Source organism: Sus scrofa, chromosome 2 (assembly GCF_054392235.1).
Source record: "Sus scrofa isolate SSC_HxYL_T2T_F1_AM1 chromosome 2, Sscrofa_HxYL_maternal_Yorkshire_Landrace_v2.0, whole genome shotgun sequence".
In the NCBI taxonomy this organism is placed as follows: domain Eukaryota; kingdom Metazoa; phylum Chordata; class Mammalia; order Artiodactyla; family Suidae; genus Sus; species Sus scrofa.
This window is the reverse complement of record NC_139384.1, coordinates 140,818,059-140,834,943: the sequence shown is the minus strand read 5'-3', so window position 1 is coordinate 140,834,943 and position 16,885 is coordinate 140,818,059. Positions and strand designations below refer to the sequence as shown.

The 16,885-nt window shown below is 38.3% G+C and overlaps 1 protein-coding gene across 8 annotated transcripts in view; it reads right to left on the bottom strand.

Moving 5' to 3' along the window:
• The window catches only part of MEGF10 (multiple EGF like domains 10), a 174,152-nt gene that overhangs the window by 87,742 nt on the left and 69,525 nt on the right, over positions 1-16,885 (bottom strand). For all 8 annotated transcript variants that reach the window (XM_021084704.2, XM_085014442.1, XM_085014441.1 and 5 more), the window contains exon 5: positions 1,440-1,532. In XM_021084704.2, coding sequence (XP_020940363.2) covers positions 1,440-1,532 — 93 coding nt within the window. The remainder of the gene's footprint in view (positions 1-1,439; positions 1,533-16,885) is intronic.

Sequence of the window (16,885 nt, the reverse complement as noted above, 5' to 3'; positions counted from 1 at the left end):
CAAGTAGAAATTCTTAAAACCAGCTTATCTACACAGCTTGAAGTCCTCTTGGACTAGTTTCAAAAAACTATTTGGTAGCCATGAGCACAAATTTGTGTTGTCCGTAAAGGCTGCTAATTTTGAAAACTATTTCCTTTCTCTAAATGTTAACATTTCATGCATTACAATTTAGTGGCACTTCAATTTCTTCTCAAATTTTTCAAGGCAAAATGAAGTCTAAAAAATAGGAAAGAGTACACGATTACAGGCATAGCAAGAAGTTAGCCAGAAAACTTAAGTTTTAACTGTGAAATCCAGAAAGGCAACTGGATACGTGACATCCCATCATTTAATCCCCGTAATAACAAATAAAGGATTTTATGTCCAAATGGCATCCTTATAGTCCAAAATATCATCATTTTAGAATTACAATTATAACATAATGGAGACAAATTATATACTATATTATGAATTGATTTAATACCAAAATGTTTATGAATTTTCATTTATTACCAATAATCCTCCCCAGTTATCTGTGCAAGTACTTCTTATTTGCACCTCAGAATTCGGAGCTGAATAAATGTTTTCAACACTGAAAATATCAATTTTCCTTCTGTTTTAAAACCAAAAACTGGTAAGTTTTCATCATCAAGAAAATATATTCGATAAATAAACAAGTAAAAACAGATGTTATGGATGGAATTAGAGATTCTCATACTAAGTGAAGTAAGTCAGAAAGAGAAAGACAAATACTATATGATATCACTTATATCTGGAATCTAATATAGGGCACAAATGAACCTTTCCACAGAAAAGAAAATCATGGACTTGGAGAATAGACTTGTGGTTGCCAAGGGGGAGGAGGAGGGAGTGGGATGGATTGGGAGCTTGGGGTTAAAAGATGCAGACTATTGCCTTTGGAATGGAGTAGCAATGAGATCCTGCTGTGTAGCCCTGGGAACTATGTCTAGTCACTTATGATGGAGCCTGATAATGTGAGCAAAAAGAATGTATACATGTATGCGCAACTGGGTCACCATGCTGTATAGTAGAAAATTGACAGAACACTGTAAACCGGCTGTAATGGAAAAAAATCAAAATCATATTTAAAAAATTAAAAAAAACAAACAGATGTTAGAATACAATAACTATGTCACCACAACTGCCTTACTGAATTAAGGAATCTCATTCTGGATGCTGCCCTGGAAAATGCATTCGCATTCACAAAAGTAGCAGCATCAGATTATTGAAATCTCCTTCTTTCCGCATACCTTTCTTTATACTCTATTAATAACAGTTCTGGGCATAATACATGTAGAGATTTCCAAGACTTGGACTGGGAATCCATTCCATGTTCTGCATTGGGCTGAAGAGGGAAACCCGCGGCTCCTGTCATCTGCAGACAAGGGGCCTATACAGCAAAAACAGCCAGAGACAGACAACAGCAGGTGGAAACTTACCACTGGAGCAGTTGGTCCCACCCCAGCCAGGCTCACACTGACAGGTGTTTGGAGCAATGCAGCGACCATGGACACATTTATCAGCACAGTGGGCTGTCAGAGAAAAAAATCAATCAAATAAGGAAAGTTGGCACGAGAAAAAAAAACCCCAACAACACAGCTGTCTCACATCTCGGTCTCAAGTATCACTTAAAAACAACATGCATGCTTGATCATTTTCTTCAATCCATTCCTCAGCCCTCTTACAGTCCTCTGTGTAACCAAACAATTCCCCTTCTGAGTTTGCTATCTCCAAATACATTCCTTCATTTCTACTATTTAATTCTACTTCATGCTACATTAGGAAAGAAAAAATTTCAAGAAAAATTGCCTAATCCACTTTTTGCAAAAATGATCAGTGACAACCAAATATATCCTCTTTGTTTCAGGAGGAACAAGCCACAAAACGAGATCTCAGGACACCAGGCCAACAGAGTAGACTGAAAGGTATTCCCTTTATCTAATACCTTCACTAGGAAACAACAGTCAAATTTCTTTGTGCACATGTTATTCACAAGAATGACACAGCAGAATTAGATGCCCTTTTTCTATGGAGAATATTCCAAAAATGTCCCCTAGGTCTTTAGGAAATAGTATATCCCAACTTCTCTTTTGTTAGTGAATGTCACTGGTGTGACCCAACCCATGAAGTTCAGTGGTATCTTTGCAAACATGAGCCAGTAGGTAGCCTGATGGTTTCCAATGCAAAGGTCATGGGCAGATAGAAAGGGACACCAGAAATATGCTATGTTGAACATCAGCATCGCCCTCAACCTCCGTGTTACTCAACGTTAGGCAAACCTTGAAAATACCTGGATGAGTAATTGTGAGAAAAACTTGGGAGAGTCTGGATTTCAGATTTTCCAAAACTTTATTTAAGTATGGGATAAGGCATCCTATGTGTTACAGATAATAAAACTTAACTCATGTCTTATTACAAAAGTAAAACAGGCTTACTGTCCAAACATAAAATACACATTAGAGAAATACACTGCTCTCTTTTTTTCCTTAAGGAAGAAAAATATTTTTCAATTTGCCTTTCTACTTGCTATAATGGGAAAAAAATCTTTCTATGCCACTAAACATTCTTTTGTATGATTTATATGCTGTTGTGTGTATAGTCTATGTTGTGTGTGTTGGTATTACAGAAGATACATAATATATACATATATGTATATATGTGTGTGTGTATTGGTGTTACAGAAGATATATACATATATACATATTATATATGTGCATTATATACGTGTGTTGCTGGACTAAAAGTGATAATCACTTCCAAGGGTTTTATCAAAAAGATTTTTTTTGGCCATTCCAGCAGCATACAAAAGCTCCTAGGCCAGGAATCAAATCTGAGCCACAGCAGTAACCCAAGCCACAGCGGTGACAATGCCACCAGAGGACTCTTTTAAAAAAAGATTTAAACATACGCAGTGGTGTGATTAGATAAATAAATAAATTTTTAAAAAATATTCAGACATGGAGAGATATAAGGGAAAGGCATTTTAGATGAAGAGAAAGCAAAAGCAAGAAGAAAGAAACACAAATGGAAATGAGAAGATCTGTGTTTAGGTACAGTGTTTGAAGCAATAGCTTTGAAGAGAGAGACACTTTGAAAACCAAACTAAGGTGTCAGGACTTTATTCTGAGAATTAGCTGGGAATATTCTAAATGAAAGATAGAAATTTGTTACAGCAAAACATATTCGATTGGGATCCTCAAAGTTCAAATTTTTGTTTTTAAAATATGCTTGTTCTCATCCATTAATTTAATACAAAGGAAATGTAAATGTTAACTTACGAGGCAAATTCATCGTAATGAAACATTACTTTGTTTTCATCTCTTGGGCATCTATATAAAATTTCATTTGACAGAAAAATCAGTTCTACTATTGGAAAATTTGAAAATCTCTGGGTTCCAAATATACTGGATTGGATGACAGCAACCCGGGGCTTCCTATACACTGGAAGGGGTGACCAGGAGAGGAGGGTTTTGTGGGTTGTTCCACATGCAGGTCTCAATCTTTCGTCCCTTTCATTTTTTTCGCTCTTCATTTTTATTTTTTAATTTTATTTATTTATTTATTTATTTTTGCTTTTTAGGGCTGCATGCGCATCTTATGGAGGTTCCCAGGTTAGGGGCTGAATCAGAGCCACAGCTGCCAGTATACGCCACAGCCACAGCAACATGGTATCTGAGCCGTGTCTGCAACCTATACCACAGCTCACAGCAGCACTGGATCCTTACCCCTCTGAGCGAGACCAGGGATTGAATTTGCATCCTCATGGATACTAGTCAGGTTCGTTAACAACTGAGCCACAATGGGAACTCCTCATTTTTTCACTCTTTATCTTCCTTTTCACTTCCTTTTGCCACTTATCTTTCTCTCTCCCAAACTACTCTTTTGATATGCATAGTCACTATACAGGCTGCAGATTAAACTTTGGTTTTAGTTGTATTGGCGCTTAGCTCCTGGGTGACCTGAAATAATTCCCACTGTTCCCACCTGAAGTGAGCAGAAAAAAGGTATGATTGAGCAAAGAGGACTAGAACTTTCCTCCAATATCAAGATGACCTTTACCAAAATGGGTCAAGAAATCATAAGTTACACCTGGGACCCAGAAGATTATGAATCGGAATTGCTTATGCTTGGATCCCAATCGGTTGGTTTCTGTTGCTCTTGTTTTGATGTTTTTTGTTTTTGTTTTTGTTTTGCTTTTTTGTTTTTTGTGGGTTCTTTTTTTTTTTTCTTTTTTTCTTTTGGCTTTTTAGAGCCACAACTGTGACATATGGAGGTTCCCAGGCTAGGGGTCGAATCAGAGCTGTTGCCACTGGCTTACACCACAACCACAGCAACGCCAGATCCGAGCTGCATCTGTGACTTATACCACAGCTCATGGCAACACTGGATCCTTCACTCACTGAGCAAGGCCAGGGATTGAACCTGCATCCTCATGGATACTAGTCAGATTCGTTTCCACTAAGCCATAACAGGAACTCCTTTTCTTGTTTTGTTGATTCCAAAAAAGGATATTATATGAATTTCTACATATAAAAATCAAAGGAGACCTGCTTCAAAATGCTTTGAGATTGTTAAAAATCATACGAATGCTCTCATGTTTGATTCCTGATGATACAAACTTTGTGTTTCATGAAAGGAACATCAAGAAGTCCAGTCAATTATAATAGATGGGAAAAAGTCCTATGATGGTAATTTTAATATCTAGATCATTTTTATGAAAACCTTGAAATAACATTTGGCTAAAGTCTGGAGCAAAATGTAAGTAGTTAGCAGAAAACAAATTGGTCTGTAAGTTAATTAGGAACTGGAAGGGGCAATCTGCTTTCCTAATGATTTTTTTTCTTTAATTAAAGCTAGAGCCAAGGGAATCACCTCTAACCATTGAAGCTTAAAGTCAAATAATGATCTAAATAATGGAAAATATTGTTGGTATAGATTACTGAAAGAAAGAAGATAAAATTCTACTGCCATGGTGCAGAATCTTCTCATAGCATTTCATAGTCACACAAGTGTCACCTCTGTTCAATGTCCTATCCCATAACTCAGGACTCCCCACACTTAGCAATAGCTCTCACCAAGTACCCACAGGACCAGTGGGAGCAAAGAGAGACAAGAGAGGAGAAGAGAGCAAGTTAGAGAACTCTATGATTTCTGACGTCCCAACTCTCCAAATTGCGGGAACACTAACCCTGGCACATACATAGTCACTATACAGACCCATCCTGTAGGAGACTGGATGAGCTAGGTCCCTACCCTAGCTTCATCTTTCCTCTTTCAGCCTCAAATGCCACCAACTCGGTGCTGAGTGTTCATGACCAATAAACTTCACATGAGAAACCACGGTGGGTTGAAGACATGAATTTGTCGTGTGGAAAATTCCAAAGTCAGCTGGAAAAGAAGAAAGAGAACAGAAGCCCCACCCCCAAGCAAATATTCAATACCTTAGATTTCAAGGAGAAGCACAAAAGATCCATCCTAAGTATGGCTTTCTCATCCATGGAAACTGCCATTTTACTCCATATCCATGGCCTTCCTTCTTATTTTTAAAACAGCAATTAAAACCAGGAAAATGCTAGCAAAGATGACCTATCCAATGTGATTATTTTTCACATCTTTCTTTAAGAAAATCATTAAATATCATATTTTGACTTTCTGGTAATCTTTTATAGAGACCAATGTAAGCTGAACATGTGGACTCATACTTGGTACACCACTGCAGACACATCAAGTTGCAAAGGGCAGCCAAGGCATCTTCTCCCTCCAGAACTGGGGAGCAAAAGACACTAATGAGAAGAACAGGCCACATCTTTGAAGTGAAAGCCCTGGGCAGCGTGTCTGCCTGACAGACAGGTGAGGACTGATCTGATGACCCTGGAAACTTCTCTCATTAGGCTCCTATTACAGCCTTAGTTCCTAAATCCATTGAAATCCCATTACTAGTGACTGGACCTCATTCCTTTCACTTGTAAATACTTGGCTTTAATACTGAGCCGCTAACTATACTTAATAGTTTTCTCTTCTGCCCCATACATTTCCCTTTGAATTTATACCTAGGGTATCGCAGAAAGATGAAAGGAAGACTGGCCAAACCAAAGATTCTTTTAAACTAATTATATTTCTAAACACACTACTCACTGTTGTCTTAAAGGATATATTATAATCAATTCATTTAGGTTAATTTGAAAAATATTCCCATGATCAAAGTATTTCTTGAAAATAACTGTCTGATAGAAATACACATCTTTCAGCTAAACTATCTTTCTTCAGAAGTTCCTTTTATCTTGGGGTCATGAATAAAGAACATATGTGACAAAACTTATTTTTGCTCTTTTTATTCTGAGTTGCTATAGAGGAACATGGATTATTAGAGTTAAAGGTGCCTTTACTGAACATCATTCCTGCATTTTTCAGACAAGAAAATGGGGACAGGAAAATGCAATGATTTTACCAATATTTGCAGCTGGCATTAGATGCAGAAGTAGGCGTGAACTCAGGTGCCCGAATCGCAATGGCCCAAAACTTCTGATGAGTTTTGATGGCAGTGGGGAGGCAGAGGTGCAAGGATGGTAGTGGGTCAGATACTAGGGCAAGGTACTGGGTGGATGGGAGTCAGAACATAGAAGATTCTAATGAGGAAGAAAGGGAAAGCAAAGAATTGATTTCCAAGATAAACTTTAATAACTGCATACTTTTGTTGGAAGCAAATTATATGCAAAGTCTACAAAATTTAATTGCTACTACAGTGCTCACTACAGACAGGAATCATTTTATTTTCGTATTTTCAAATATGAAATTACATTACAGCCTCCTACCATGTTTGTTTATAAAAAGGAAGGGAGTTCTCTTTTCCTTCAATTTCATATGTATTGAGGTAGCAGGTACATTAGTGGGCATTACTGTGGATGACCAAAGACGGCTGATCAGAAATTCTTAGTCTGCAAAAGGAAGTCAAACATAGGTCCCCAAACCCAATAAACGCAGAGCAGAAAGCAGGTGTCATATAGAGGTATGATCAAATACTGTGAAGCATATTCAATGATTCCATTTATATGAAAAGTCCAAATAGGCAAAGCTGTAGAGACAGAAAGTGTATTAGTATTTGTCTGGGGCTGGGAAGGACTAGGATGAGTGTGTGGTGATGACCAATGGGTATAGCGTTTTACTGAGGAAATAGAAATATCCTAAGATATATGTGCTGGTTGTACAACTTTGTAAATATACTAAAACCCACAGAATTATACACATTAAAAAGTTGAATTGTATGGCATCTGAATCATCTCAAAAAAGTCATAAAAAAATCCTGTGGAAGCTGCAAGAAGGAAACAATTCCAACTGGAGTGAGATCAAGGAGCATCTCAAAAGAAAACGAACATCTGAGCTGAGGAAGTAGACACCTTTGTAGCACTGCAGGAAAGAAGTACCAATTGTAGCTGCCTCATACTCCACCTTCTTTGTATCCCCTCCCCAAAGTTGCATAACTCACTGCCCAGGGTCAGTAGCTCTTACCCTACAGCCACCAGTAGTCCATATATGTAACGTGCATAGATGGCTGATCAGTCATTGAGAGTGAGAAAACACCAGGAGCCTAGAAATTTGCACTCAGTAAACGTCATTTAAGAAAAAAAATCTCTATCTAAAATCCCTTTCTTTCCACTCCAGATCAAGCTTTCATTGCTGTGAAAGACAAATACAAAGAGCAATTACTAGCAGTGTCTTTGGCAGACATGTCTATATTTCCTTCTCTCCTTGTTAACAGAGTATCACTTTCGCCCAGGTCAGTGGTGTGACCAACAATGAACTACATCTCCCAACTCTCTTTCTGCATTGTCCACGTGGAAAACAGTGTAGGGGGACAGATTCAATGATAGGTGCAATTGCCCATCTCTTTCTTCTTCCTGATGCCTAGTGTATGGAGAAAAAGGCTAACTCTGCAAATACTATCAGGCAACTCTGAGAAAAGGGTCCAGAGAATCATGAAGTCTTTGCTCTGAATTTCTCTCATGGATGAATAATTGTCATAAACCACCTACTTCCAGACTTTTCATTACATAAAAATAAAAAACCTCTGTATATATTTCTATTTTTTGGACATCTACTAATTACAGCCAAACATGATTCCTAACTAATAAACTGCCTCTTTGGAAGACCTTTCAGGTGAATCAGTTCCTAAATTTTAAAAAAATCTATAATGGCAGAAAATAATTATCTCCAAACATGTCCCCAAAGCACTTGGCAACATCCAACATCCATTCCTGAGTAAAATTCTCTGCCAACTGGGAACACAAAGTTTTCTTGACCTAAAGGGCAAATATGAAAAATCTGAAAAACCTACTACTAACATAGAACTCATAGTAAAAGAATGATGCTTTACCCCTAAGATTAGGAACAAGACAAGGATATCTGCTCTGCTAATCTCTATTCAGCATTGTACTGGAGGTTCTAGGAAGGTAATAACCCAAGAAAAAAAGAAGTAAAAGACCCCTGACTGGGAAGGAAGATGTAAAAACACCTTTATTTACAGATTATTGAAATTATGTATATAGAGGAATCTGCAAAAAAAAAAAAAGCTACTAAAATAATGAGTTTAAGTTTTCAGATAAAAACCAATATAAAAAACTTAATTATATTTCCATATACTAGCAAGAAATAATCAGAAATTGAGATGTTAAAAGTCATTTATAATAACACCAAAAATATTAAATTCTTGGAGATAAATGTGACCAAAGATGTGAAGGACCTACACACTAAGAACTAGCAATACTGCGGAGAGGAATTAATGAATTGAACAAAACTATCAACCAAACGGACCTATTTGACATCTACAGAACACTGCACCCACCAACAACAGAATATAAATAGAGAGAGAGAGAGACACTGTTTATGACTCGGATGACTCACTATTGTTAAGATATTAATTTTCTCCCAAATAGATCAACAGATTCAGTTCAATACTAATCAAAATCTCAGCAGCTTCTCTGATAGAAATTGACAAGCTGATTTTGAAATTTGCATGTCAGAGTTTCCATTGTGGTGCAGCAGGAATGAATCCAACAAGCATCCATGAGAATGTGGGTTCAATCCCTGGCCTCACTCAATGGGTCAGGGATTCGGCATTGCCATGAATTGCAGTATAGGTCACAAATGCAGCTCAGATCCCACGTTGCTGTGGCTGTGGTGCAGGCCAGAAGCTGTAGCTTCAATTCAATCCCTAGCCTGGGAACTTGCATATGTCACGGTTGTGGCCCTATAAAACAAAAACCAAAACAAAATAAAAATATTGTATGTAAATACAAAGTACCTACAATAGTCAAGACAACTTTGAAAAAGATAAAGGCTAATACTACTTGATTTAAAGACTTAAGCTATGATAATCAAGACAGTGTGATGCTGATATAAATACAAATAGCCCCAGAAATGAAATAGAGAATACAGAAATAAATCCACACATATAGGGACAACATCATTGAAAGGCACAAAGGAAACTCAATGAAGAAAGAACAGGTTTTTTTCAACAACACTGGAAAAATTTGGATATCCATAGGCAAATAAATGTGGATATGTGATTTTGCATCACATATAAATGTTAGCCCAAAATGAATCACAAACCTAAATGTAAAACCTTAAAGTATACATTCTCTAGAAGAAAACAGGATAAAACTTCCATGACCTTTAGTTAGGCAAAGATTTCTCAGATATGGCACCCAAAACAAGCAGCAAAAGAACAAATTAATAAATTTGCCCATCGAAATTAAAAAACTTACATTCTTCAAAAAAATACTATTAAGAGAATAAAAAGGTAAGTCACAGAATGGAAGAAATTTTTTTAAAAAAATATTATCTGATAAAGAACTTGTATTCAGAATACATTAAAAATACTAAATAAGAAGATACACAGCTCAATTACATTATATATAAGTAAACAGGCAAAAGATGTGCACGCTTCATCAAAGAAGATATACTAATAGCACATAAGCATAAGCTCATGAAAAGATCTCAATATCATTACACACTAGAACAGTATGAATTAGAACTACAGTAACACTATATATCCATTCAAGTGATTGCAATGAAAAAGACTGACTGTACCAAGTACTGGCAAGGATGTGGATGAACTAGAACTCTCCTACATTGCTAGGGAGAATATAAAATGGACAACTACTTTAGAAAATTTTGTCAGCTTCTTACATTGTTTATGGACATTAGGATTATTTCCATTTTTGGACCATTACAAAGAAAGCACCTCTATACACTACGTACAAGTGCCAAATGACCCAACCTAACTATTACCTAGCTATTACCCCAAAGAATTAAAAGCATCGGTTCATACAAAGACTGGTACACAGGTTTTCAGAGCACAGGTTTTCAGAGCACAGGTTTTCAGAGCAGCTTTATTTAGAAATGTCCATGGACAGATGAAAGAATAAATAAGTTGTGATATATTGATACAACAGAATACTACCCGTAATAAAAAAGAATGAACTAATGAAACATATGACAATATGGATGAATCCCAAAGTGATTAAGCTGAGTGAGAGACCAGACATAAAAGGGAACACACTGTGCGATTCTATTTGTATAAAGCCCTAGAAATACACACTAACCTAGACTAACAGAAAGCAGATGAGTGGTTACCTGAGGGAGAAGGGGTGCAGGTAGGAGTGGCAGGGAGGAATTACAAAGGGGCATGAGCAAAAAGGTCTGTGTGTGGTGAAGAGGTTCACTGTCATGACTGAGGTGATGATTTCATGGTTGTTGACATGAGTTAGTACCTATCATATTATACACTTAAATCTGTGCAATGGGGAATTCACGTCATGGTGCAGCGGAAACGAATCTGACTAGGAACCATGAGATTACGGGTTCGATCCCTGGCCTTGCTCAGTGGGTTAAGGATCCGGCATTGCCACAAGCTGTGGTGTAGGTTGCAGACATGGCTCGGATATGGCAGGGCTTTGGCGTAGGCTGGCAACTGTAGCTCTGAACAGACTCCTCTCCTGGGAATTTCCATATGCTGCGAGTGCTGACCCCCTCAAAAAAAAAGAAAAATCTGTGCAGTGTATTTTAGTCAATCTTACCTCAGTAAAACTGTTTTTTTTTTTAGAAATGAAAGGTAGAAGGGAGGGGCAAAGAGACCTCTCTATATATAAAAGAAGACACATTAAAACACACACACAAAAACAAACAAAAACCCTGTGCTAACACTAAAACACTGAACACATTTTGCAATTTCAGTAACAGTCTGTCATTGGTGGGTGAACTTTTCAAATATTTATGAAGATATTGTCTTTAGAGCCTCCAGAAAATATTTTTTTGGGGGAAATGCTAACTCACTATGCATTGTTCTACACCAAGCTTTTCCTCTAGAAAGTATATAGGACATATACAGGGAAAAAAAAAAAGTTTGCATTGAAATTGACTATTGTAATAGATCCCACAGCAGGGATTGAAATGCCATCTGTGGAGCACATAATCCTATTCATTTAGTTAAAAATGGAAAGAGTTTTCAGCTTAATTCCACACATACACAGGCATTATCTATTCTGGCCACAACTCCCACACTGTGTCTCTTCAATTTAAATCAGATTTCAGTAATGTAAGTAACATGACCCTAATGGACTATAGTTTCAAAAAGTTAACAAGTGCTGGAATAAACTAATTCTCCTGAGCACAAATTCCTAGCAACTCAGCCTACAACTGGTCTGATGACACAAGTGCAAGCTGATTCAATTAGAGAAGGATTTCAAAACCATCAGTAGATGGTTTAGAGTAGACACCAGAAGGAAGGGACCTTCATTTGGAATAAATTATTTCCCTCCTGGTCCTGTCATGTTTACGTCTACCAGGAGAGCATGGTGATTCTATGGAAAGTGTCCTACCAGGCTCTTCTCTTTTAGAATGGTATTCCTCTTGGTCTGATTACTCTCTATGGAACCATGGAATTCTTTGACAAATATTCTTTGCCACAGCATGTTTTGCACCACATGGCATTTCCCCATCTGCCCTATTTCATCTGCTGACACTGACTTCCAGACACTTTGTTTCCGGCTAGCCAGCACATTGGACCTATGTGTTAATCATAAAAGCCAGCCCTAGGGAAAGTGAGGAGGGCTGTGGCAGACATAGTTACCACTTTTCCCCACTCAGTTGTCCCCATGCTCCCTCCCTCCCTCCTTGGTGGTGGTCTCTGGACATCTTCTTTCAGACTCTGATGCTCTCATTTCTTTCTGCTCTCCTTCCCTGTCTATACTAGCTTGAGAATAAACGGAGTGCTCACACCCAAGGATCGATGACCCATAAGAGAGAAAGTTATTTTCCTTGTCAGGGACATTTGCATTTCATGATGGAAGCCTTAAACCAAATGTATAAATTAAACAGCAGACTTCCTTCCAAAAGGGGAAGATCCAAGGTCCAAGAGAAAGCTGGCAGCAGGACCTTTGCTACTAGAATGCCTCCTAAAAACCTGGGAACACAAAGTCAAATGCCTGCAGGAGCCAGAGGGAATCAATGAGAAGAGTAAGCTGTTGGGGTGAAGCCTGGGAAACTCAGAGATCACGTGCTCATCTAAAAAGGAGCAGCTCCCTGGGAGTACCTGTTGTGGCTCAGCGGTAATGAACCCGACTAGCATCCATGAGGATGTGGGTTGGATCCCTGGCCTTGCTCAGTGGGTTGAGGATCCTGCTTTGCCATGAGCTGTGGCATAGGTTGACAGCTGCAGCTCTGATTCGACCCCTAGCCTGGGAACCTCCATACGCAGCAGATGAGGCCCTAAAAAAAAAGCAAAATAAATAAATAAATGAAAATATAAATAAAATAAAAAGGATCAGCTCCAGGGGGTCAAAAGGTACAAACTTCCAGTTACAAAATAAATAAGTCATGGGAATTTAACATACAGCATGATGACTTAGTTAATGCTGTATTGTATATTTGACAGCTGCCAAGAGAATAGATCATAAAAGTTCTCATCACAAGAAAAAAAATTTTTGTAACCATATGGTGACAAGTGTTAACTTGTCTTATTGTGGTGATCATTTCATAATATATACAAATACTGAATCATTAAGTTGTAAACCTGAGACTAACACAATATGTCAATCATACCTTAATTTAAAATAAATAAATAAAAGATAGGCTCCCCTTCAGTGCCTATCTACTGTCACATAAGAATATCAAGACAGTGTTACCAATCTCCTAGTTTTTCCATGGAAAATTAAAATCCAGGGTTTGATGTTAGAAGTTCTTTAAATGTAAAATACTATGTAGACGCAACAAAACATGATTATGTATCAAATGATCCAGCCTGCTAGTCTGTCACTTCCAGCAATGACTGCTTTATTTATTGGCGTGCTTTATAAAAACATCAATGAAGTTCCTAAAGTGTTTAGAAAAAAGAGATTTAGGAGTTCCCGTCGTGGCGCAGTGGTTAACGAATCCGACGAGGAACCATGAGGTTGCGGGTTCGGTCCCTGCCCTTGCTCAGTGGGTTAACGATCCGGTGTTGCCGTGAGCTGTGGTGTAGGTTGCAGACGCGGCTTGGATCCTGCATTGCTGTGGCTCTGGCGTAGGCTGGTGGCTACAGCTCGGATTAGACCCCTGGCCTGGGAACCTCCATATGCCCCGGGAGTAGCCCAAGAAATAGCAAAAAGACAAAAAAAAAAAAAAAAAGAAAAAAGAGATTTAAAGTTCTTTGACAGACTGCATTTTATTTTATTTATTTTATTTTTTGCTATCTTAGTGCCACACTGGCGGCATATGGAGGTTTCCAGGCTAGGGGTCAAATTGGAGCGACAGCTGCCGGCCAGTGCCACAGCCACAGCAACACCAGATCCGAGCTGCATCTGTGACCTACACCACAGCTCACCGCAATACCGGATCTTTAACCTACTGAATGAGGCCAGGGATCGAACCCACCTCCTTGTGGCTGCTTGTCTGATTTGTTAACTGTTGAGCCACAAAGGGAACTCCCAGACTGCATTTTAAACTCAACTGTCTAGGAGTTCCCTTTATGGCTCAGCAGGTTAAGAATGCGACCTAGTGTCTATGAGGATCTAGGTTCGATCCCTGGCTTTGCTTAATGGGTTAAGAATCCAGGGTAGCTACAAGCTGTGGTTTAGGTCACAGATGCAGCTCAGATCTGGTGTTGCTATGACTATGGTGTAGGCGGGCAGCTGCAGGTCCGACTTGATCCCTAGCCTGGGAACATCCATATGCCACACATGTGGCGGTAAAGAGAAAAAAAAAATAATAAACTTAACTGTCCTTTTCTCTTAATTTTATATTTACCACCATATCAACTGAAATTGTATACTTTATTCAGCTATTTTTAATTTAATATCGTTCTGCTTGATATACATTGATACATTGACAATTTCATTTTTAGTAAATAACTGTTTGCCATGAAAGAGATCTGTCAATAATAGTTCAATACTTGGAAGAGAGGCCCAGCCAATGCGGCGCCAATTGCTAAAGATAGTAAATAAATACATCCTCTATGCAGTGGTGAAGGGAAGGAAGTGTCTACTATATCCTATCATGACTCAACTAAAAATTTCCCTTTCTTGAGTTGTTAAAACAGACATTATCACTGTCCTTAGAAATTACAGGGAGTGGCATAGCCAACATACCTAACCAAGACATCTGTCATGGTTTCTCTCCTTAACAACAATTCCACATTCACCCACAGATAAAAGTGCCTTTGTGGGAACTATGAGATCTAGCACTATGCACTAAGGGACCTGTGCATCAGGTAATAGGCCCAGAGACATCAGTCTCAACTGTGGACACTGAGTGGCCCATGAACTCTCTCCAGTTCATCTTGGCCATGGTCCAGAAGCCCCTGGAGAGCAATGTCTTAGACGATCACCCATAGATGAGAGAGCCATGGTGGAAGCACAGGTTTACAGTGGAGAAACTCCAACACATCATTGGTGCAACTACATATTAGAAGTTTGGACATATTGGAGAGGGTAAGAGAAATAGTTAGGCTTTAACCACATCACTTTCCCATACTCTGGGAGAAAGCCAGAGTATGTGAATAAGTGGACAGCTTCCCAGCTATGCAGGACTTTGCCAAAGAGGGCCATTTCTCTCCTGCCACATCCAGAGTATGATGCTGTGAGTTGCATGACTTGGGGGAAGGAAGATGCTTAGAGAGAAGCAGAAAGCTCAGATGGCATTAAAGGAATGTGAATTCTACTACCTGTGTCAGAGTCCATCAAGAAGCCCATCCATGAGCCACAAAGGATGTCTAGCTTGTGGATACCCCCAACTGGCCCATGGGCATTCCCAGTACTCTGGGCACCTCACCCAAATACCACCCCCTCCTTTGTGCCAGCTTTCTGTGCATACTCCCAACAAGGGTGAAAATAAGTTTTGGCAAATGGCTACTGAGCATACGCAGAAAGCTGACCCCAATTTGTGGACCAGGGAGAGAACATCAACTTGAGCTTTAGCTATGCCCATGGGGGAAAAAAAGGAAGATTTTCAGCACCTGGCCTGGTGTACTGCAGGATGCAGAGAAGGCATACAAGTTTAAGAATTCTTATATAAGAGGGAGCAAGAATCACGGAGCAGGCATATCATTAAAAGGTCTGAGAAAGTCTCAGAATCCTTAGCAGAGCTAACAGGAGATATCTTATCTGCCTAAGTCAGTCAGTGAAGACTGGAGGAGGTGACTGCTACTGCATATGAGAAAATAGAAACAAAGAAAAAATCAAGGAAATATGACGCCACAAAAGGAGCACAACAATCTTCTAGTAACCAATGTTAAAGACATGGAGATCTGCTATTTGCCCAAAAAAGAATCCAAAAGTGCTTTTTAAGAAGAAGTTGAATAAGCTACAGAAAGATAATTCAACAAGATCAGGCAAATAATACATGAACAAAATGGGACATTTAATAAAGAGAATAGAAATAAAAAAAGAAAAATCAAACAAATTCTGGATCTGAAGAATACAATGAATTAAATGAAAAATGCCATAGAGAGCATAAACAGAAGAATGGATTAAATGGAAAAAAATAATCTGTGAAGAGGAAGACAGATATTTTAATATTATCTAGTTAGAGGAGAAAAAGGAAATAGAATAAAAAAGAGTAAAGAAAGCCTATAATGATCTATGGGGTACCATAAAAGTGGCCAACTGCAAATCATCAGAATCTATGAAAGGAAATAGAGGGGAAAGGAGGTAGAAAGCTTATTTAAATAAATAGCGGCTGAAAACTCCCCAAGTGTGAGAGAGATTTGAAGATTTAAGTACATGAAGCTCATAAGTCACCAAACAAATTTAACTTAAAGAGAACTTCTCCAAGACACATTATCATAAAACTGTCAAAAACCGAAGATAAAGAGAGAATCTTAAAAGCAGCAAGAGAAAAGAAGCTTGTAACTTACAAGGGAGCTCCCATAAAACTACAGGCAGATTTCTCAACAGAACCCTTATAGGACAGGAGATAATGAAATGATGTATTCAAAGTTCCTAAGGAGGAAAACTGCCAAGCAAGAATACTTTATCCAGCAAAATTGTCTTTCAAAATAAAGGAGAAATAAAAACTCTCCCAGACAAACAACAGCTGAGAGAGTTCATCATCACTATAGCTGCCTATAAGAAATGCTAAAGAGTTCTTCAGGCTGAAATAAAATTATATTAATTATTAATATAAAAATATGAAAGTATACAACCTACTGGTAAAGGTAAGTATATAGGCAAATTTAGAATACTCTGATAGAAATACAACTTCAACAGGATATATGCATTCCCATGTTTACTGCAGCATTATTCACAATAGTCAAGTTATGGAAACAAGCCAAATACCTGCCAATGGACAAATGGATACAAAAGATGTGTAAAATGAAAAGGTGGTCAGTAATGCAAATTGTTAGAGTAATGCA